General features: G+C 37.0%; 2 protein-coding genes across 3 annotated transcripts in view; one reads left to right on the forward strand and one right to left on the reverse strand.

Moving 5' to 3' along the window:
• LOC107039072 (COMM domain-containing protein 4) overlaps window positions 1-3,694 on the reverse strand; it is a 64,212-nt gene extending 60,518 nt beyond the window's left edge. Inside the window, exon 1 of the mRNA XM_015258523.1 lies at window positions 3,578-3,694. The gene's annotated coding sequence lies outside the window, so the exon portion shown is untranslated. The remainder of the gene's footprint in view (window positions 1-3,577) is intronic.
• Window positions 353-21,412, forward strand: LOC107038978 (cationic amino acid transporter 2). Of its 2 annotated transcripts, XM_015258390.1 has the most exons (14): window positions 353-873; window positions 1,186-1,328; window positions 6,435-6,588; window positions 7,708-7,861; window positions 8,781-9,011; window positions 13,737-13,945; window positions 16,236-16,407; window positions 16,484-16,667; window positions 16,872-16,996; window positions 17,105-17,358; window positions 17,802-18,044; window positions 18,122-18,360; window positions 18,427-18,554; window positions 18,639-21,412. In XM_015258390.1, the coding sequence occupies exons 3-14, from the start codon at window positions 6,439-6,441 to the stop codon at window positions 18,971-18,973; spliced, it is 2,424 nt and encodes an 807-aa protein (XP_015113876.1). In that variant the 5' UTR covers window positions 353-873; window positions 1,186-1,328; window positions 6,435-6,438; the 3' UTR covers window positions 18,974-21,412. The 2 variants fall into 2 exon arrangements, with proteins under 2 accessions (XP_015113876.1, XP_015113868.1); XM_015258382.1 differs by lacking the exon at window positions 1,186-1,328.
• The last annotated feature ends 1,739 nt before the right edge of the window (window positions 21,413-23,151 follow it).

Consider the following 23,151-nt stretch of genomic DNA (forward strand, 5'->3'; position numbering starts at 1 on the left):
TGTAGGTGAGAAGCGTATAGAGGGGTGTTCCCCTCCCCCTTTCCCGTGAAAATCTCCTCAGAGATACCAACATCTTTGTCAAATAGGAAAATGTTAACATGCGCGCGTACCAACTGCACAAACATGTACGGAAGTTGGTAGAGTCAATTCAGGGGGGGGGGGGCAAGAGGAATTTGGTGGAGAGAAAGGAGATGAAAGGGGAGGAAGGTGAATAAGTACGAAGGGTGCGCGACAGTTTAGTTCTGTAAAAGACGCGCGCAACTAGAATAACTTGCGTCGAGTGGGGGGATGAATAGGTTCATACGGGGAATTGTTGAACGCGTTTCGTAGACGCCATGATAGGGGAGGAAAAACGCCGCGCGGATGAGAGAGTAACCCCGTGTGTGGTCAGACGGCACGACCGGCACCGTGTCGCTTAACGAGAATATAGATACGAAAGAATTAACCAATGAAAAGGAGGATCAAATTAATTATTTGGCAATTAATAGTTACAGTGAAATGTGAACGGAAGCGTTGAGGACAGTGTCCATGATTTATTGTGATTTTCATTGTCAGCCAGAGGGGTTTCATTGTTCTACAAGACTCTAGGGGAGATTTCTCCATCGTGCATCGATACTCATACATATCACATAGGGATTAGGTATTAGGTATTCAAGTGCCAGTTTATGGAGTAATTATTGAATTATCACCATTGTTGGAGATTTTTCGAGAGTCGCGACTTTTTTTTATTATTCCATTGTGGAGATATTGGAAATGACGGAGTGCAGGATTCGGTGAATTATATTCACCTTTATCCCCTTGGTGTTTTAACCATTTTTTAGTGTTTTTTTTTTTGAAAGAAGAGGGGGGAGTAGTCGTCTAAATGGATTTGAGGTGAGTTAGAAGTTATTAAAAATTATTTCATTGTAATTATTAACATTAATGTCGAGCATTAATTGTGTTGATTTGTTTAAATGCACATTTGCACACAATTTCTTTTTGCTAATTAATCGTGATTTGGTAAATAATTGGATTTTTTGGTGGAAATAAAGAGATTCACGTGAGTAAATGATAAAATGACAAATTTTTGAGAGTTATTGATTCACATAATTGCCGTCTGCTCGCACGTCATATTAAGATCGTTTTCAATATTCAAATATTTTTTTTCAATTTTGATCAACACATTTTTGGTATTATTGTTTATAGTTATTCTCTTACTTTGGATGCTATGGAAGGCTCGACGACGCAAACTATCGACCCTATTGCGTTTCGTACGATTGCCAGACAACAAATGTTGACTCGCCGATTAGCGAGATGTAGAAAGAAACGTTTGGACGTTGTTGACAAGCGTACGTTGATCAATTAGTTGAATTTAATGACTTGGTTCAATTATTTTTAGATTATTACTCACCATAGTTGCTGGCTCACTGTTAATGAATGTGCTTGATTAATATTATTTCATATTGAAGCAAAATAAATTGAAATTCAACGCAATGATTCTCAAAGTTGAAAGAATGAGTTTACTTCAACGAGAGGGTTTTGTTTTTCAATGTTTCGATTTTTTTTTATTGGAAATGTTGTCTTTGCAAGAAAGATGTCTCAAAGTTTTCATTTAATTGTGATATAAATTTCACAAAGTGATGACGCGTTTCACTTGACGTGTGTTGCTACAACGAAAAAACAAAAGGCAAGGAAGGCTTGAAAAAAAAAATTGTGATTGACAGCATGGAAAGCTATTATTTCTCTTGAACACAGTCGGGAAATTGACATAGCAAATTGGAAATGTCGAACAATCCCCTGTACGTTTTCCGGTAAACTCAGTAGTGCCAACAAATTGCACTGATCGAATGTCTGTGAGAGTGTAGGGGGTAAAGTAATCTTCTTGGGTGCGATTGATGGTATATAGGTCTACTCTGTACACATAGAATACACTTGTTTATGGATGAAATGCTTTGGAATACTCATGCGAGACTCCAACAGTGGCTCGTGTGAATTCGATCAGCGTCGCATATTTTTATTAATGTAAGTTCGTGCTAGGGGGAAATATATTTAGGCTGAGAGTGTCCCCCAGGCTCATTTCAGTCCTAGATATTTTCACATAAATCTCATTCGTCTTATCGTGAGCGTGACTACACTATTGTTTTGTTTTACGAGGGGGAATTTATTTGGAAATATATAGCCATGAATTTCTATAGGGGAATAGCTGATGAGATTCACAGTTTGAATGCTAAATTTTGCGAATCAAGGGGATGTTTATTACTGGGTCAAGATTACGACGTAGCACTCATCTTCGATATTGTTGTTTGAATATTGAAGGGACTGATAGTCAGGGGAAAATTCACTTAATGCGAATCGAATGGACAATTATCCGGCCTCTACAATGACACCTGTTTCGTCTATCAATTCCAAGTTGTACCGAAGGAAATCCAATTTTTCTATCGACAAGTTTATATCCCGGGGAAAACCTAATTTATCTCTTGTCCATTTTCACGCGTCTCCTCAACATATTGAATATCTTGAGAAAAAGTGGTAGAAGGTGAATTTTATCAGGGACATTGTAAACCCTGGAAAATTTCAGTTTCTCAGAAAAACTAGAGTAAAATTCCTTTTTCTTTTTTCGTTCATTATTTCATGGAATTGGTTTTTTTTTTCTCCTTTCTACCTCCAATATCTGGGGGATTAACCGAGAGGGAAAAGTTTTTCTGTGGCACATGGAGACGGATAATTCACTGGCTCTGTTCTAAGCCACTTTTCGTGGATGAATTGACAATTTCCAGGGAAGGTTATTTTTTAAATCATCAGAGATGTTTGGAAAAAAAATGGGCTGCAAGTGTATACGTGCTCAGAAATTTTCATGATCCCAGTATTCCCCCTCCGGGAATTAGAATGAATAACTGATGACAAGGCAGTGTTCTTTTCTCGTAAGGAGTAACGCAGATGTAAATAAAAATAGAAATATACATATTTTTTCCATAAAACATACGAGGAACTATGGCTTTTCTGTTGAATAAAAAATCAGCCGCCTGTTGCCGACCTGAGGAGCCCGAGGTTTTGTACAACGCCGGTGAACCGTCACGCTCTACTTGCCTATTATATGGACACGAGAAAAGAAAAAGGGGTTGAAGATAAAAAGGTAGCCAGAGCCGCTTAACGTTTTTCATCGTGATATCGAAAATCACTTGTCGTTGAAACGAGTTTCAAGACCCATTTCTTCCGAACGATCACGTTCTCAAGCTTAAAATAATCTTATCTGGCAATCTGACTTATTCTCATTATTTTTCATCAATAATTCGACGTTTCTATCGAGCTCCTATCGTTCTCACATATTGAGAAAATAGTTTCAATATGAAGAACTCCAAAAATGAAGGTTTTTTTGACAAAGATCAACTTGTATGTCCTGTGGTGCAACCAAATATTTGCAACGGCATTCGATTCTCCACAAGAATTTCCAGAGAAATTGCTCTAGTTCCAATGAAGCGTCACTAGTTCCGTTTTCAAATAAAACATAAAAAATTTATCATCTGATGAGAGAGCCGTCGATTCAGATGGTCTTTGAATTATTATAAAAAATTGCATTCTAAAAACTTGAAATAAATACTTGTAATTTCTGCTTGATATCCATTGGATAGGCTGACGTAGATTCATGCCGTGCCTCATCCATCCCCCTGGAGGTGTTCGATTTTCCCCTTCCTGATGAATTAATCAAGAGCTCCAGTTTCTCCTCACGTTCCACATCCCTGAAATCACAATAAGTCTTGAATTTCCAATATATCCTCCACACATTTTATATCTCTATTTATAGATAGAAAGAATAAATTTTTCTCCCAAAGGTGTGAGGATAAAAATGGGTAAAATTGTGAAAACCCGATTGGTAATGGAAATGAACAATATGAAAATTGCAGATTTGAATGGTCAGTCAAGTCCCTCAGGCTTGAGTTAGACAGTTGGTATGCGGTTGCATTCGTCTATCCACTATCGTACCAACAACACAATGCACCTGTGTGATCCACTTTTGCCATTGTCATGTCTCCAGAAACTGTCACACTGTATTCCAGGGTATATACTGAATGATACGTCATGTATTAATCTAACAAGCTCCGACTTACGAGCTTCGTGGAGGAAAAATAGACACTGAGAATGGAGAAAAACGGCAATTCAGACGCTGGAAAACTAGAAGTAAGGGGAACTAAGAGGGATAAGTAGATTGTTCAGTTAAGGTCAGACATACAGAAACACTTGCAATATCGATTTCTTCATGTTCTCCTATGCCACTGTTTCCTGTTCAACGAAAAGTTTGCAATAACCACTAGCGAAATAACGTCTGATTAAAATTTCTACGTCAACTCAGACTGATTGAAATGAAAATTTAATCAGTTTCTCTTTTCTTGTTATTTTGTAATGTTTAGGGAGCAATTGAAAAGCTAATGATTTATTTTCGTTTTGAAAAGACAGTTGAATTAAAATTTTATAAATTTGGACGGAAATATAGTAAATTAAATTTTTTTTATTGCACGAAAAACGTACTTTTCATATCGAAATACCTCACACATTTACATTTTCGGGATTGTTGCGGTGAAAACGCCGAGGGTGGTATCCACCGAAACGTTGGGGGTCTTTTCAGAGCTAGCATTCCCGCCCGCGTTTCTCTGCATTCTCCACATATTCATGCGCATCATTCAAAGGCCATCAGGCACTTTGGTTTCACAGGAATTATACAATGTCGTAATTAACGTATCTTGGCAACTATTATTGAATTACAAAGAGAGAAATGTTCAGTAAAAATTACAGAACGCTCCGGACAAATTCCGTGACAGCTCCGTAAAATTTCCTACAACCCCATTTCACTTCGGAATTACGGAAAAGATACGTAATTTTTATTGAATATTTCTCTCCGTGTACTTAACGTTCTTTCCATTTGTAAAGTCAAGAAATTTATCGTAAAATCCCTTTGAATGATCGCAGAACTCTCCAGTCACAGATACAATATGGAAATACCTTCGATTAATTTCTATTTACTGTTATCGACGCAGAAATACAATAGCCCGTAGTGTTTCCTTTCTCCATGAACACCTAATGGAGTACTAATGGATTTTCTTCGTCTACACCTTGGTATACACTTGATTAAATACATCCAATGGCGAACCTCATTAACAAGACAAATTGCTTCCACCTGATCTGTGTTTCGTTGAGTTCAATGTGCCATTCTTCAGGCAATTTTTCATCATCTCCGATACTTCAATGAAGATAATCACTCCTAGAATATTTGGAGAACCTTTGTGATACCCCGGGGTTTCTGATGATGCTCATGATTGACCGCTGGATCATGTTACGATACATGGGTTCTCGATGCACTCAGGGGGCAATTAATTTATTCCAACTTTTCTTTATTTCCACTGAGAGATAATTTTTCCTTATGATGATTCAATCAAAAAAATCAATTGATCAAATGCGTGAGAGAGGGGAGTTTTTGATTTTTGATATTTCCTTAGGATGCGAAGATTGCTAATATCGATTTGGATATTCTTCGGCGTATAAAAAAATGTGGGTAATATCTGTCGCGTGTCGGAAGCCACCTGTCGATTGCAATTCACCAAAAGAAAACTCCATAATCAAGCAATTATTTAATTCGAGTATGTGTGATGTTAGGGGTAGAAGGTGTCTATCAAGAGAATCTCTTTGACCATGAATTTTGTCTGAAAATAATATAAAATAATTACGGAGGGAAAATCTAATTCTGGTCCTTTCTTCAATTATAATATTCAACTAAATTATACGTTTATTCAGAGGTAGAATAATTCAGCGAAGGTCGGGTCAACGGGGAAAAGGAGCTCAGTAATTGAAGAAAAGAGGCTGAACGTACAAAAGCTTTTAGTATTTACCGTTCTATAAGAAATTGATGGAAATAGTTAAATATTTATTGGTAGATGAAAATTTTAACACAAATAGTGTGTGTGTGTGTGTGGGTGAAATGTCCAAGTGTATAGGCAACAAGTGTATAAGTAATCACGTTATCATGAATACTCAGAATTGACTGATAATAGTATAGTTCAAGTGCCCATGCACTTTTTCACGAAACAGGAGAGGCAGGAGAATAAACACAAAAACTTGTAAATTGAAGATATCGCGTGTATCCCGCCGCTCTCACCAATTTTACCATAAGTGGTGGAATAAATTTACATGCAAAAGAAATTATTGGTTTTCGCCCCTCGCTGTGTCGTCTATTTTGAATTTGTTCTAAAAGGGAGAAAAAAAATGAGAATCGAATTTAACTTTCGTTCATCGAATGATTATGGTAATTTTCAATGCGATTATTATTTAATATTCGCGGCATTTGACACGTGTTGTACATGATCCCCCTAGATCCCGAGAATGATTTATTTAGAAATAGATGAATAAAATTATCGACATTTGATAATAATAGTGAAATTCAATATTTTTTCATTGAAAATTTTCAGAAAAATGAAGCTGCCAGAGCTACCGAATAGGGAGAAGAGGCTGGAGCTCTTCGGCAAATTCATAAGAACGAAGAAAATAGAACACCTCCAGGGGGAACAGGCACGGCATGGACCTGAGCCAGTGCATCCCACAGACTCGAAACAAAAATTACAGGTAAAAAATTCAAATGAAAATCAACAACTCTCCATTCCATAAAGATGTGAAGCAACCTCACTCTTCAACCGGACATCATTGCCAATTATGATGGTCATCGCGATAGGAATATCTCGAGCGAATCTGGAATATGTGAATTGTCCCCACCGTACCCTGAGTACTAGCAATTAATCCCCAGCGTTCCGTCATTACCGTGACACATTTCCAATTAATCCGATATCACGGTGAAATTGATGTCTCAACTTCACATACCAAACTGTCACACATATACACATATAGGAAAATCATGACCAGTCCATTCCATGTATGTTTCACACGTAATGACATTCTGATTGTACTATTATGATTAATCGGTCGAAATGTTGAATTATTTGTCAGTGATGACAAATTTTTTGAGAATAATTCTTTCGCAGTTGAGTGCCAACTTTTTCCAACACCACACTAAATTCATTTTTTTTTAAATATTCAGTGTTATTTACTCAGCATTTTCACAATTTCCGGGAAAACGAAAATTTACAATTCAAAGTGGAGTAATGGTACCCAGAGTAACAAAAAAACTGTGCATTATTTCTCGAGTGTAATTCCCTTTTCATGCCCCACAACTGTAATTCTCCCCTCCCTTTCCCACGAAATTCCTATTTACAGGTATTACCATTCCCTAGTCGAGCAAACAATCAATTGTTTTATTTTCCTCAGCACGTGAGGTCACCCTTATAGCGGATGAAAACTTGTAGGCAACAGTTCTACTCAGCGGTTATCACCAAAAACTTTTCCAATATCCCACGAGTGCATGTATGGATTTTTTTTGCTCTTCACTGTTTGACCAACATTCTGTGATTACATTTTCGAGGATAATTTAAAATTTCTACACGAAAACTGAACCAAAATTGAATTGCACAAAGTAATATGTGAAGTTTTTCGTTTACTGAATATAAACTGAAATTTTCCTCGAATAAATGGGATTTCCTCTGGTTCTTGCAAGGTCATAAAAAAAAAGAATAATATTCATTGAAAAAATATTGATTCAGTGCTCCTGGAATGTTCTGAAACTTTTTTTGAATTTCCACACCATTAAATAGCAAAATTTAAGTTCAATTTGCCAATGTTTTGTAATTACAGAAGTGCCTGACAACCCTAGACCTAACGTCACTAGGTGTTGGGTCATGCGTTGGTACAGGCATGTACCTAGTCGCTGGAATGGTGGCACGAAGTGTAGCCGGACCAGGCGTCATCATCTCGTTCATTATCGCAGCAATGGCATCAATTTTCTCTGGTAATGTCATAAAAATTCAAATCAGAGCCAAATGAAATGGAAAGGGGAAAAAAATTCATTATCTCGAGAAAGGAGGTTGAGTGCTTGTCGCATTGTAAAATCAGTCAATTTTGCCAAGTAGTAGGTGTGACTTGAAGTGTCTCCCTGGAGACATGAAAAATCAATAGGTCTGAGACGAAAAAAAAAAAATACGATGGGGAGCTGCTTGAAAAATGTAAATGGGATAGTTGTGCTTGTGCATGTTAGATGCTGGCACGTGAGGTGGATGAGGACTACACAATCAGAGAGACAATATGCAATGCGTCCTCTTACACAATTAATAATCCCATACACTGCAATATCCATGAAATTTGTAATTGAATCGAGGGGAGAACATCCGCGTTGGCGTGATAGCGCCAATTCCTTTATTAATTGATGATCAATGATCAAGGAATTTCGATTACTGGGGTTTAGTTTAATCATCAGCAATATCCAATTGGATTTTTAATTACAAGTTATTCACGAAACGATTATACTAATCGCTTGTCACACTGACAGAATGATTCATTTATTCCAAACGAGATTCGTTAACTATTAACGAATGGTAGAGTTGAATATGACCAAATAATTATTCGTTAATAGTTAACGAATGGTTCACTTGAATGGCGAAAGTCAAGTCAAACAAGGCTCCTCAAATATACATTCGTTAACTATTAACGAATGAACATTTGATGGGCCCGAATAGACCCTAACCCCCAACCAAAATCCATTCGTTAACAATAACTAATCCGTTCTATCAGTGCAAGTATACTCGATTGTAATGACTCAATCAAAATCAATGATGTGATATTTGTCTTTTTAATGGCAAAAGAAAATTTATATTTCATAAGCATTAAAAAGTAATAAAAATTTCCATGAAATTATGAAACTCAATTTTCAGGTGCGTGTTACGCTGAATTTGGTGTTAGAGTGCCACACACAACGGGCAGTGCGTATATGTACAGTTACGTGACTGTTGGTGAGTTAATAGCATTCATAATTGGATGGAACATGGTGCTTGAGTACCTCATCGGTACCAGTGCGTGTGCCTGCGCCCTTAGCGCTTGTCTGGACGCCCTTGCGAATGGGGCGGTTTCCGGTGCGATAAGCAACAGCGTTGGAACATTTTTTGGTGAGTCAGGGATACCACAATAATAGGATTATGATATTATCAGTTGCAGACATTTAGCAATAACTGTTGCACTCCATACTTCATGTCAATATTTCTCTCCCAGAAAAAAAAATGCAAATAATTATTTCAAATTCATTTCCCTCACATCTCTGTAATCATCGGGGCGCAATGGAACAGGCCTCTTGTTTTTCTCCATGAGAATTTTCCTGGTCTTCTAATGACGCAACCTTCATGCAAATGTTTTCCTTCTAAAAATTTTACATTCCAATTTTTTTAATGAAATGATCATAATCCTGTCGACTTTCTGGCACTTGAAAGAATCGGTATCTTCCGTAGCAATGAAAGCACTGAAGGAGTTTTCAAAGAGTGTGAGTAAAAATTTTTCAACGAATACCTCCTCAATTCTCTTCACATTTTTCTTTTTGCAGCATATAAGAGGGATTAGTCGAGGCCCCCCGCACTGATAGAACGGATTAGTTATTGTTAACGAATGGATTTTGGTTGGAGGTTAGGGTCTATTCGGTCTCACCAAATGTTCATTCGTTAATAGTTAACGAATGTATATTTGAGGAGCCTTGTTTGACTTGACTTTCGCCATTCAAGTGAACCATTCGTTAACTATTAACGAATATTCATTTGGTCATATTCAACTCTACCATTCGTTAATAGTTAACGAATATCGTTTGGAATAAATGAATCATCCTATCAGTGCGTGTTTTAGTGTTTTTTCTTTGTATCTTATACATTTTAACCGCTTTGGTAAACGGAGTCGCTAGATGAGAGAGAAGTGTTGTTGGACGGGGGGGGGGGGGGGAAGAAAAAGAAACAACTTTTCCATGATAGTGATTCGGCTGGGTGTATCGATCGCTACCAACGTCGCCCATTGTCGAGCGTTTACGGTTTTCAGAGAACATACCAACTAGGAGAGGAGAGGAGAGAGGGAGAATTTTCTAACGATGTTATCGTAATTCTGCATCGAATAGTTCTTGAGAGAGAATGAGATTATTGACAAATCCCATGATTAAGGGATGATTGTGATGCACCGGGTTGGCACTATGGCTTCATTATCGCTATTCTCTGCAGTTTTGTAGAATAAAACAACATTGAGTGTTGATTTTTCTCACGACATTGGAAAGTCGGAGAAATTTCCGATTGGAAACACCGTGAACAAGTTTATTTCCACTCGATGATTATAAAATTGGTGGAAAACTTGAGGAACTGATGAAGTTGATTTTTCAATTTTTGAAGACCTATACTGGACAATTTGGCGAGGAGCTTCATTCATGAAAAAATACGGGTTATTATATTTAAAAAAATGAAAAAGGGTTGAGTCATCGAGACACTTTCAGAGTGCGTATATAATGAATATTGTGCGACTGAGCGCTTTGTCATTGAAGCAATTATCGAGCTTTTTTCAAAGCAATCGAAGGGAGCGAGGCAATATTGACAATGAATTTTCCTTGGGTTATCTTGTGAATATCGGAAAAACGAGGGGGGAGGAAGCATTCTGCTGGCTCAATCGATGGGGAGGGAAGCTTTCGATTCCATACGCCATCGACAATTTTATGTCACTGAATCGCGAGATATAGAAAACTTCAGAAATTTCCTTCAATTTTCCAGAAATTTTCAGCTTATTCTATTTACTCGACTTTTTATGAATATGAAGATGACAATATTACAATAATTATTATTATCACTCTACAATGTGTACATTCACGAGTAAACTCAATTTGGAATTTAATCTAAAAGTAATCCGAATCGCTCACGACTTTCCCAACTGTCGACTTAAGAACACACTCTATATTATAAGGGTATAAGTTACCGAAGGGGTGGTAGTTCGCGAATTGTTCACCTCGTTTAACTTTTACCCTACATTACATACACATCTACTTACACCTATTCCTAGTCAAGTCTCGACTATGTCATTCGTCGCTGCACACAGTATTTGTATTCATAACCTTTCAACATGGCAATTTTCAATCCTCAACAGTTTAGAGAACTACCTACCAATCACAATGAGGTGAATAGTTTATAGAATCTGTATGTTGATCGATTTTAGCAATTGGCTTATCATTAATTTTTCAAGCTTGTTTGCACCACCTTTGATGAAAACACCAAATCCCCCAAATCTTACTCTTCTATTATTACTCGGAAAAGTTCGTGTACAAACGTTATTTATAACTCTCTGTTCTGCGACATATTCAGTTTAAAGAACTACCTACCAATCACAATGAGGTGAATAGTTTATAGAATCTTTATGTTGATCGATCTTAGCAATTATCTTATCATTAAGGTGACTGGAGTTTTTTTCCCCCGAAAAAAATTACTCGGAAAAAACTTCCCCGTCAAAATTTCCCTGAAAAAAATTACTCGGAAAAAACTTCCCCGTCAACATTTCCCCGAGAAAATTTTTTCCGAACAAAAATTTCCTCGGAAAATGTTTAGCCCAACAAAGATTTCCCCGAACAAAAATTTAAAATTTCTTTTCATAAATTTTTCCTTGATTGATTAGTATTTGAGGTATTTTGTGGGGGAATTTTATTCGGGGAAATTTTTTCCGGGGTAATTTTTGTTATTTGTTAGAAGAAATATCGCGATTAGCATGAGCGTTTGAAAAGAATTGTTGATAATTATGATGCTGATGAATGTGATAAATTCTTGAAGGATGTAGCTAATTTTGTGTTGTTGTAAATTGACAGCTGATGATGAATTGAAAAATAAATCTTTGATTGATTAGTATTTGAGCTATTTTGCGGGAAATTTTATTCGGGCGCAATTTTTTCCATGAAATTTTTGTTAAGGAAATTAATTCCGGGAACCTATCATTAATTTTTCAAGCTTATTTACACCACCTTTGATGAGAACACCAAATCCCCCAAATTTCACTCTTCTATTATTACTCGAAAAAGTTCGTGTACAAACTTTATTTATAACTCTCTGTTCTGCGACATATTCCAAGAATTTTCGTTAAATCGATTTTCACAAGGTGGAAGCCCGCTACCATAAATTAAAGTGGACAGGGGCATGTTTGGTTAAAGTCAGGTCACGGTGGGTGTGTGAGGCTCGTGGGGTGTCTAACCTGCTGGAAATAAACAGGAAGTCATGTGTGATTGGAACGACAGTCGAAAAGTTGTCACAGCTCCCCTTTATGTATTTTTTATCACAAGTATGCGGTATCATTCCTCGGATGTCTCCCATTCCCGTGTTAAATTTTCTAAGGATATCTGGCAGCCCAACTCCATCCAATCCCACATCTGATAACTGATACAAGTTCAGCTGTGGTCCGAAGCAAGGAGCAAAGAAGAATAAAAAAGGGTGAATAGAATGAAAATAATGTGGAGATGTGAGGTTGAAAAAGGAGCGGGCGCATGCGCAAATAAACTACTCCCGAGGTTCAACTCCGGCACCTGTGGACCCCATCGATCCGATCTGTTACGAGGGAAGCGCCGCCACGATTCTCTCCATCGCCTAGTCAAAAGCCTACACACATTCTAACGAGTATTTCCACGTTTTTGTTTTTTTTCTCATTTCTGAGATCGTTGGAAATGCCTCAAACACGCTGGACGTGTTTCTCTATTTAGTTTTTAATGAAGCACCTGATACCGAAGGGATCGTGTACCTTTGGCCGAGAATGAAGAGGAGAGAAGGACGAGGATGATAAGAATTGCTGAGGCTGTGGATTTTTTCGCACAGTAAAACTTAATGACGCTTGGGGCTTAAATTACATTGAGGGTTGGGGGTTAATCAATGATTTGGAGGGGATGAAGCTTGGATGGGGAGCAGTGGTGTGGAATTATTTAGGGATGAGAAAGGGTTATCCCTAGGGAGGATAACAATGGTGAAATCGACAGCTGAGGGAGAATGGAGGTTATTAGAAGGTAGTGGGAATTGTCTGATAAAGTGGAGGATGTCAGTGGGCGCGAATGGATTTAGGTAATTTAATTTGAGGTTTTTAACGTGTTTTCGTATTGTCGAGGAGGGCCTCCTCCTACGCAACGGGTTGATGTTTCGTTGAAAAGCAATTAGAGGGATTTGATCTAGTTATGTTACCTTTCGTTTTCACATTTGCCTGATCACATTAAATGTTATTCTACTGGAAACGTTTTCATAGATTCATTTGAGTTTTTTCTTTTTCGAAAATTTGGAATAGAGTCAATTCATTTCTGTATCTTTGACGTATGGAGCAGAGAATGATTTATCAGAGGAACAAACAAATTGGAAGTGATAGATGGGAAAGCGTGTGAGTGGACCTTTTCGACTCAATGAACCGATTGATGACCTCTTCTTCACAAATGTTTAAGATTAATGCTATATCTTCCGCACTGATGGAATGATTCATTTATTCCAAACGAGATTCGTTAACTATTAACGAATGGTAGAGTTGAATATGACCAAATGAATATTCGTTAATAGTTAACGAATGGTTCACTTGAATGGCGAAAGTCAAGTCAAACAAGGCGCCTCAAATATACATTCGTTAACTATTAACGAATGAACATTTGGTGAGACCGAATAGACCCGAACCTCCAACCAAAATCCATTCGTTAACAATAACCAATCCGTTCTATCAGTGTGTTTCTTAGAAATAGAGAACTGAAAAAGATCCATTGGATGGACATGTAAAAAATATGATGATCTGCCTGACCAAAACTTACTCTTACTACTGAATTATTGAACCATTCGAAGATGTTGAATGGTTGAAGTAGTAATAATTTATTGTTCCAGGTCGACCACCGGATTTCCTCGCTTTCGTAATAACCCTCCTCATGATGTTGCTAATGGCAGCGGGTGTGAAGAAATCACTCATCTTCAACAATGTCCTAAACGCCATAAACTTATCAGTGTGGGTATTTATTATGACTGCCGGGTTATTCTACGTCGACTCAACCAATTGGTCAGAGCACAAGGGATTTCTACCCTTCGGTTGGAGCGGGGTGAGTTTTTTATGTTGTCATTTCACTCCACATGATCGTCACGTAACGTAAGCTCATCTCAGGTTTGTGTTATCCCTGGGGAGAAATTTTAGAGTGCAAGAAGCATATAGAACCGTCCGAGTTCTCTCAGGGGGAATAAAAAACCTGAAATACAGCAATAATGAAAAACTTGGCTTGGTAAATTGATCGACTAGCGTAGGATGTCGTGAAAAGAATGCAAACAAAGAAAAAATAAATTGAATTCAACAGAATTTTTACAGTTGAATATTTAGTTCCGGGAATCACTTGAAGATCATTTTCTCCTTTTGTCTAATCTTAATGATCTTGACTATATCACTCAAGAACATTATTCACCCAATGACTAGAAGATTTTGTGGCTTGTTGAAACAATGGCAAACTTGTTGCATCACACAGATGTGAGGAACATACGCAATGAGCCCTCGGCTTTTGTGGTATACGTGTATTCACGAGTAGACTCAAATGTGGCTTAGGGGAATGACTGTGGAGGAAAATAAAAGTGGGGATGGGGTGGATTAGATGAGAGTTTGCCGAGAACGATTGTGAGAGCAGGGGGAATGTGACGATTAAATGAGAGTGACTTTTGGAAAGATCGGAAGAAGAAAAAATTGGAGTTTTTTTTTACGTCGAGGGAATCTTTGGATAAGAGGGAAAACCGAAATCTTTGGCTTTCGACGAAACTGTTATCTTATGTAGTGTGATGAATGAGATCTTTCTGGGTGATGATGATTGATTGTTTCCACTAGTTCCTGGAAAAGATTTTCCGAAGTGAATTTTTTGCTGAATTAATTGTTTCTGGTAAAGGATGGGCAATGTTTCTGAAGGCGAGGGTGAGATCATCATTCGATCATTTAGTGGAATATTCTCATCTCTATTTTGTGCTCCCATGAAAATGAAAAATTTATTTCCCCCTATTTTTCAGACATGTCCACTCAGGCTCTCTAGTATTATCACGCTCCATCATCAAACAAATGGATTTCTTCTTATCTCCATGGTCCAGCAGCTAGGGTTACGAAAAACTCACTTTTTCAGTGATAGATTACACCTACTATCACTCGATAGTTTTTATTCTCCTGCAATTACTCGATGATGTATTGATGCAATTGGAAATGAAAAATTTTCAATGTATTTTTTCTTTCTTAGTGATAGATAAAAACTCATTAAACTTTTGGTAGATAAGGAAAGACAGAGGAGGATAACGACTATGGAAAAACTTGGAATAATAATAAAGATAAAACACCAAGTTTTCTTGTTCCCGGTTTTGTGATCCTATAAGCCGCTAAAGTAGCATCCAATGAAAATTCTGGTGCTATATTATTCGATCAATAATTTCGTGTATAGAGGGTCGGTAGAAGAGGGTGACATTTAGTTGGAATGCATTACGTAAAGAATAAAACTTGAAAGCAAAACTGCCAATTTATACCAAAATCTTGTTGAGAAAATTTAGCTCGCAAGAGCTTTTCACATGAAGTTATTTCGGGGATGGAAAACTCTATCATGAGTCAGCCAAGATGTAGCAGACACTTGTACAATAGAAATTGAGGTGATAGTGTTCGAATCAAACATTAGCAAGAAGGGAAAAAATGTGGATTGTTGAGGGTAACCTATTCAAAGAGAAACCAGATTGAGGGCGTGCAATTCTCAAGGGCCATCAGCTTGGAGAGAAGTAGCCTCATAAGTTCCTCTACCTGGTCTCTCGAAACTGGTGCAGCTTGACCTTTCAATGGCCTGGCATTTTTTATTTATTTTTTTTTCTTCCCACCTCTTGTCTTCTTCTTTGTACTCTCTGATGCTTGAAATATCCCTTGCAATACTACGATTAGAGAGCATGCGTCTTGTACGTGGAAACTGTCGTTGAACTCTGTAGGAGGGAGAAGAGAACGCTCATGATAATCCTGAAGCGGACACGAAATATCGATTTGTGAAGAGAATTTTCAAATAATTATGACAATCCGAGAATGCAATCCATTATTATTACTATTGTTTTTGAATTATGGAAAAGTGAGAATTGCTATTGACCAATGCGCACCTCCCCTGGTCCATTCACAATCTAGAATTTAGGTAATCAAGATCCCAGTGATTGAATAATCCAAAGAAAACGTGTCCAAAGAAAATCCATTCAAAATCACAAAAGAAGATTTCACCGTTTTGTAATAATTAACATAGAGTGTTGAAACCTAGAATTCATCGAAAACTAAAATGTTGCCGCTCATATGTCCCCCTTGATGTCATTCTCATTTTTTCCACTAACGATTATCTATTGATAATACAGGTGTTTACGGGTGCAGCAACTTGTTTCTATGCATTCATTGGATTTGACATAATAGCAACGACCGGTGAAGAAGCGACAAATCCAAAGAAGAGTATTCCACTAGCAATTATCTCTTCTCTTGCTATTATTCTCATTGCCTATGTGTCAAGCAGCATGATGTTGACGCTAATTGGTGAGTTTAAATTATTAAACGATGCGATGAAATCATTTAATAACTGAATAATAATAATGACCAATAATATTTTCAGTTCCTTATGATGAAGTTGACCAAGACTCAGCCCTCGTAGAGATGTTTGGTCAGGTAGGAGCCTACAAATGTAAATACATCGTGGCAGTGGGGGCACTAGCTGGATTGTCAGTATCAATGTTTGGCAGCATGTTTCCCATGCCTAGGATAGTTTACGCAATGGCACAGGATGGCCTCATATTTCGGTAATTACTCATCATCATCATTAAATTTTACAACTAATCTCCTAAACAACCATCAACTGCAGTAAAATTGCCAAACCAATATATTGTATGATGCTGTGCTATTGTATAAATATTCAACATCACGAATGTTTAACAGCCATTTCCGGATTAGCTAATGTTGCTCAACCACCTCGTACACTCAAACTTTGTGCAATTTATTTTTAGCATGTTCAGCCAAATTTGGCCAACCACTGGAACACCAGCACTGGCTACTCTCACATCCGGATTAGCTGCTGCGTTGGCGGCACTTCTCATTAAATTGGAAGTCCTAGTGGAAATGATGTCTATTGGTGAGATATTTCTAGCATCACCAGTTACATAAGAATAGTTCAATATTTCCGACTGTGCCGTCTATTTCGGGGAACATAAACAATATTCTTTTCCGATTAATAATTCAGGTACTCTGCTGGCCTACACCCTCGTATCAACGTGTGTTTTAATTCTACGTTATCAACCCCACTCGACCAATCTCATTGAACTTCTGCCCCAGAGTCTACGTACACCATGCAGGTCACCGACTAAAGAGACTCAAGGCAATGGTCAAGCTCCTTATGGCAAAGAATTGAGACCAGATCAGCTTACTATTGCCCTTAACACTGTTCAAACGACACAAACTGAAATAACCACTAACAGTAATGGACAGCGTGTTACCGTAAGATATTTTTATTTCTTCCTATCAAGATCAAAGGCTCCAAGACTTGATGAAAAGTTTAATTCAATAAATTTTAAAACCAAGTATTTCCTCTTCTTCTTTTCTCGTACCTGAGGTCAATGAATTAAATTTTAACGTTTGAAGTGAGATTAGCTCATCACCTCGAGACTTTTCTCCAAGTTTCTCGAGAGTAAATAAATGTTGTTGAGTTTGATAAAGTTTAATCATACCGTTGCAGTTTTATCATACCGTTGCAGTTTTATTCTCTTAATTAAATAAAAGAGGCTCCAAGTTTTCTCAAAGTGGTTATGCGGGGCAAAAAAAGTTGGAGAATTATGTAATTTGAGCCTATTTTCATCACAATCTTGGATTAAGAATGCCCAGTAGTTACGTTTCCTCGGAATGGATTTTCTGGATTTTTTTTCTCCGATTGTAATAATCAGGTACGACGTGTGAGACGAGCCAACAGTTCATCACCCGACTCGGATGACACTTACGGTGGTGAAGAGGACGATGTGGGCTTAGGAAAAGACGATCAGTATTTAGTCAGTGATAGAACGGAGAATAAATTTTATGGGAGTGTTCACGCAGCAGCAGCCTCATCAACGTGCGGTAGTGCCCATCAGTATCCTGGTACGACGCCAATTATCGGTCCACCACTCAATTATCTTCAGCGACGACTTCAGGTATGAAAAAAAAAAAAACTAGCCAATTCAATATTCTTGTTGGAGTCGATTGAAAATAATTGAAAATGACATTTCAGGCAGCGCAGTATCTCTGTCCTGCAATTTTTCCTTGGGTAGACAGAGGACCAGCGACCGAGGCGTCTGGTCGTTATGTCATGAAGATGGTGGGAATATTGTATCTGCTCATTCTAATCTTCGATTTCATCATCGTTTGTGGCATGGGCGGCATGGGAACATTCATGACCATTGTCATGTTTTTATTTTTATTCGCTATTATTGGAGTTCTTCTTGCCATAAGCAGAAAACCGCAAAATAGGTAATGAGAGCATTTCTTCTGATGATTGGTGATTATGATGAATATAATTTCTCAATACTTTTTCAGAAATACCATTATGTTTATGACGCCGGGACTTCCCTTCGTGCCCGCGATAGCAGTTACTGTTAACGTTTATCTCATATTTAATTTGAGCATATTGACACTGGTCAGATTCACAATATGGATGATACTTGGTAAGAATTCAATCATCATTTGTAGAAACTTTGAAAGCATCATTGACTCACTGTAAATTTTCTAAATATCCATTTGAATTACAGGTTTCATAATGTATTTCTACTATGGTATAAAGAATAGCAGTCTGGAGAGTGAATCCGAAGATGGTCCAGTAGATTCCAGTAATGCCGGTAATATAGAGTTAAAAATTACCGAGCATGCAGCAGGTGCCTCACCATCCCACCATTATGCCAATCAGGATCGTAGTATCTACGAGGGTCAGCAGTTGGATGCATTTGGCCAGCCTGTATTTGGCAACACCAATTTCGATAGTGTTGGATCAGTCCACGGAAGTACAACAGTCCAAACGCATACAACAAATACCAAAACAAATCCACTCTTTGTTGCCCAGGATAATTTTCCATCCTGGGATGATTGAGTGCACTCAGTTATGAGGGCTGTACACGAATGAGAGTGCGAAATTTTGTGGAGATGAATGAGAATGAAAAATGATTGAAATATTAAGTAAGAGAGAAGGCAGGCATGTACCTAGCGCACGCAGCACGCACGCACGTACATAAAACGCACGTCAGGAAAAAAGAAAATGAAAAATGCTATACAAAAGATATATAAATGACCGAGGGCAAATGTTTATTGATTCTAGAGGATGATACTACGATAACGAAGATTAATTAGAAAAATATACTTTTGATTGATTTAGGATATCAAGTGCATATCTACGCAATTCATTAATTCATCCGGCGACTTCCATCCATCAAACAAAGTTTAGGGAAACAGAAATGTTGAAGAAAATGATACCTTATTATTGAAAATGAATCAATATATTGATTGCCAATTTCCTTGCATTGTAAGTTTTGTCAGAGCCGATGTAGTTATTGCTGATTATTATATATGATGAATGACAACAAAATATATATATTTTATTCTCTCATCTGTCATTGATCGAATACTGATGGCGAGTATTCAACTGTGTGTTGAAGAATGCGTGATATCTGGAGTTAAACAAGTTAGAGAGGGATCCCCAATGTTGGAAGAATTTTAATAAATCTCGTTCTGCCTAAGTCTAGTCTTGCCCTAGTGGATTCCCTCTATTTATATTAAAAAGACATTATAATCTCATTGTTAATCATCTGTAATCTTTGCCAATATCTTGACTTCGAATTTCAATAATGATAATGAATATTCGATGTCTCTTTAAGAACTCAAGAAATTTTCAACAAAAGTGAGAGAATTCGTGTGGATAAATTTTTTCTACATGCAAAACACCATTAATATTTACTTTACTCATGAAACATTGAAATATCTTCCTTGCGGTGAAACCCATACACCAAATTATATAATTTTCATATTTTCAATCTCTGTGAAAATTCTCCGCATTCTTATGCTTATAACCGCATAAAATAATAACGAGTTTAATCATTATAAATTACCTGTTTATAACTGGAAGATATTAAAAAATGAGAGAAAAAGAAAATGATATCTAGATATAAATACTGTCGGCAGGTACGATAGTATACCTACATTTGCCATTTGACTTATCCCTCAGTTGCTTGAATCTGCCAGGAATGACGCTCGGTATGTGCGTATATACCAATAATCCCATAAACATAAACGTATTCATCTAAAATCAATAGTGGTATAACGATATTACGATATATTGCAATCGTTGACGATTTGCACAGTCAAAAACAAATAAATAGTGAATGACACCACTGTATGTCGTATATAATAGATAAATCTTTACTCCAAATATTGACGAGCCCTGATACAAATTGTGAAGAATATAAATTGAAATATTGTTCAATCAATTCTAATCATCATTGGTCAGTGAATCACGAACGAATGATCAACATTTAGAGAGAAGAAACATGAAACAAAACTATTATTCTGTGAAAGAACAGTGCCTGCACCCCAGACGCTAGTTGAGCATTAGATACTATCGTTCGTCAAATGAAATTTATGGAAATTGAGTGCAATGATGAAAAAACAAAATGGATTGTTTTATGATTAATCAATAATTATAGTTAATTTCCAAAATGAGAGCGATCGATGAATTATCCATTGGCTAAATTATGAATTAAGAGACGTAGAAGAGAAGGAAATTGCATTTGAGAAATAAAAAATGTTGCTTTTTTAGTTAGACTTTCAAATTTTTAGATAGGAGGACAAGGGCCTATTTAACGTATTACGCGAGTACACCGAGTGTTTTTGGCTGACTGAATGGAGAATGATTGGATAAAGCGGAAAATATTAATCAATGGGGGAAAAATAAAGAGCCTCCATAAGTTGCTATTTTCCATCCACATTCTTGGAGGAATGGTATGCGTGCGTGTGTGCTTCCCTATCCAACTGTAAACTCGCAAAAAATTAGAATCTTTTGTCATGATTATGACAATGAGTAAATCATAGAAATATGAAAATTTTAATGGCATAACAATTTCCACGAATTACGAAATGACAACCATTTTCCAGTCATTGTACGATTCTCTAAACTTTGGATCTCAGACACACGCAATTGTGTGCCAGTTATTATCGTTACTATATGTATAGTCTGACGTATGGCGTACCACAAGAAATGAAGAATAAATAAATGACGAAGAGGATTAAAATTTGACAAAGGCAACCAGATATTTAACATTAATTGGATGACGTCGATTTTCACAGATTTAAGTTTGTTGTTGCTCCCGTACATCACATCTTTATTTCACATTCATTTGTCTTGTGTTTAATTTAATTTATCATTAGGGGGAGCTCAGCTCGGAATGGTCCAATTTTTTGGTATGAATACGATGAAAAAAAAAACAATGAGAATGATTGGAATTACTGAATTTTCCATGTAAAATATATACCCCTCCGTAAAAATTACGTTATTTAATATCGATAAGGATTAAAAATAAAAAGTGATTATTCGAAATGAAAAATTCAATGTGTTACAAACTGAATTATTAACCCCATGAATTCTTTATAGGTGGAAAAAAAATGAACATTATTCTGCAACATGGTGGAAGCAATAATCCGGATTAATGTCATGGCTAAGAATTTTTCATGAGCTTCCGCAATGGTTGGCAATAAAAAAGCTTTCATATTTCATGGTAGCACCAAGTACTATTAACGTATAGTGTATACGACAGAGAATGAATGGAACTGGGGAAGGGGGTGGCGAGAAGGCCAGCTGATTCATGTGCAATATGAGACCTACTAATGGCAATGTAAGGAAAGCACGTATGCCTATACAAGGCATCCGGATCTCCTACCAGTGGACATCAAGATCTACTGAAAGAAAAAAAATAAATCCCCTATCTAATAAACGTCAATTCTGAAAGAGATGGAAGCACGGCGGAGAAAAAACAATGAGAAAATTAATTTCATAGTAAATACGGAAAAGAGCCTTTCCTCGTTTTACTTTCGCGCTATTTCGAGTAAACTCCCCGAGGTATATCCAAAATAAAATGGAATAAAAAAATATATGCTTGACAATCGGCGAGGGACATTGTTAGGTGGTGAAAAGGAAAATTATTTCCAAGAGAATTACAATAAACCGATTTCACTTTATCGAGGGAAAACATTCAATGGAAATTGTGAGAGGCATTGTTATTGGACTCCAACTCCAATAGACAAACGATGCAAGCCTTTTTTTTTGTATGTTTGGGTATTATGGAGTTGATAGTGAGATAAAAATACGAGGATTATTCCTCCCGTTTGCAGGAGATAACAATTGTAATTTGAGATGGCGGATGAGGAATTTTACGATGCGCAAAATTCCAGGGACATTCCCTGTTTACATAGGTAACAGTGCTTAAACTGCTCTGATCCGTTTGAATCGCAAGGTATATACGTTGTAATAACTGGAAGCTGAACACTAGAGTTAATATTTTCTTTGTCGTATATTATTTTTCGCTCGACGCTGCTGAGTGGATTATTATCACGAGGGGGATAATAATTATTTCATGTCACTTTGAGGATTATGGAATACCCTTTCATAGATGATGAGAATGAGAAATGATGTATTATTATTTTTTAGTTATCATCAGCGGTATATTGTAATTTCATGAAAATAAACGAGCCAACATTCCTCAACTAAATTATGCATCTGATGATGAATCCAAGGTTAATTGAACCTGTCAATGATACACTAGTTCGAATATCGCTATAAATTATCTAATTTGAGGTCATTTGCGGTACAGTACACTCTATTATCCACTAGATTACCACAATGGAATTACCGACAGAGAACATTTCAGTAGCGAAGTGATAAAACGGTTCAAGTCGACTTATCTCCCAGTTTTTGAGGAATACTTCCGAATCTAAGGGAGATAGCGAAATTTTCGTAATTACAATTGTTGTAGCTCTCAATCGGCTCTACAAAAAAGGTTATAACAAAAGTTTTCCTATCTCCCTTAGATTCCGAGATATTCATTGAAAACTGGTCAATAGTCAAAATTGACTTGTATGTACCGTTTTACCACTTCACTACTAATTTCATCCCATTGAGTAAACTCAATGTTAAACTTCCGTAACATGTAGATTGTATTACAGAGCATTACGTCTTTTAATTATCCAGCAATTTGACTCGTGCGATGAAATATAATCTTCAAA

Source organism: Diachasma alloeum, unplaced genomic scaffold (assembly GCF_001412515.2).
Source record: "Diachasma alloeum isolate Michigan unplaced genomic scaffold, Dall2.0 Dall_scaffold_00178, whole genome shotgun sequence".
NCBI classification, from domain to species: domain Eukaryota; kingdom Metazoa; phylum Arthropoda; class Insecta; order Hymenoptera; family Braconidae; genus Diachasma; species Diachasma alloeum.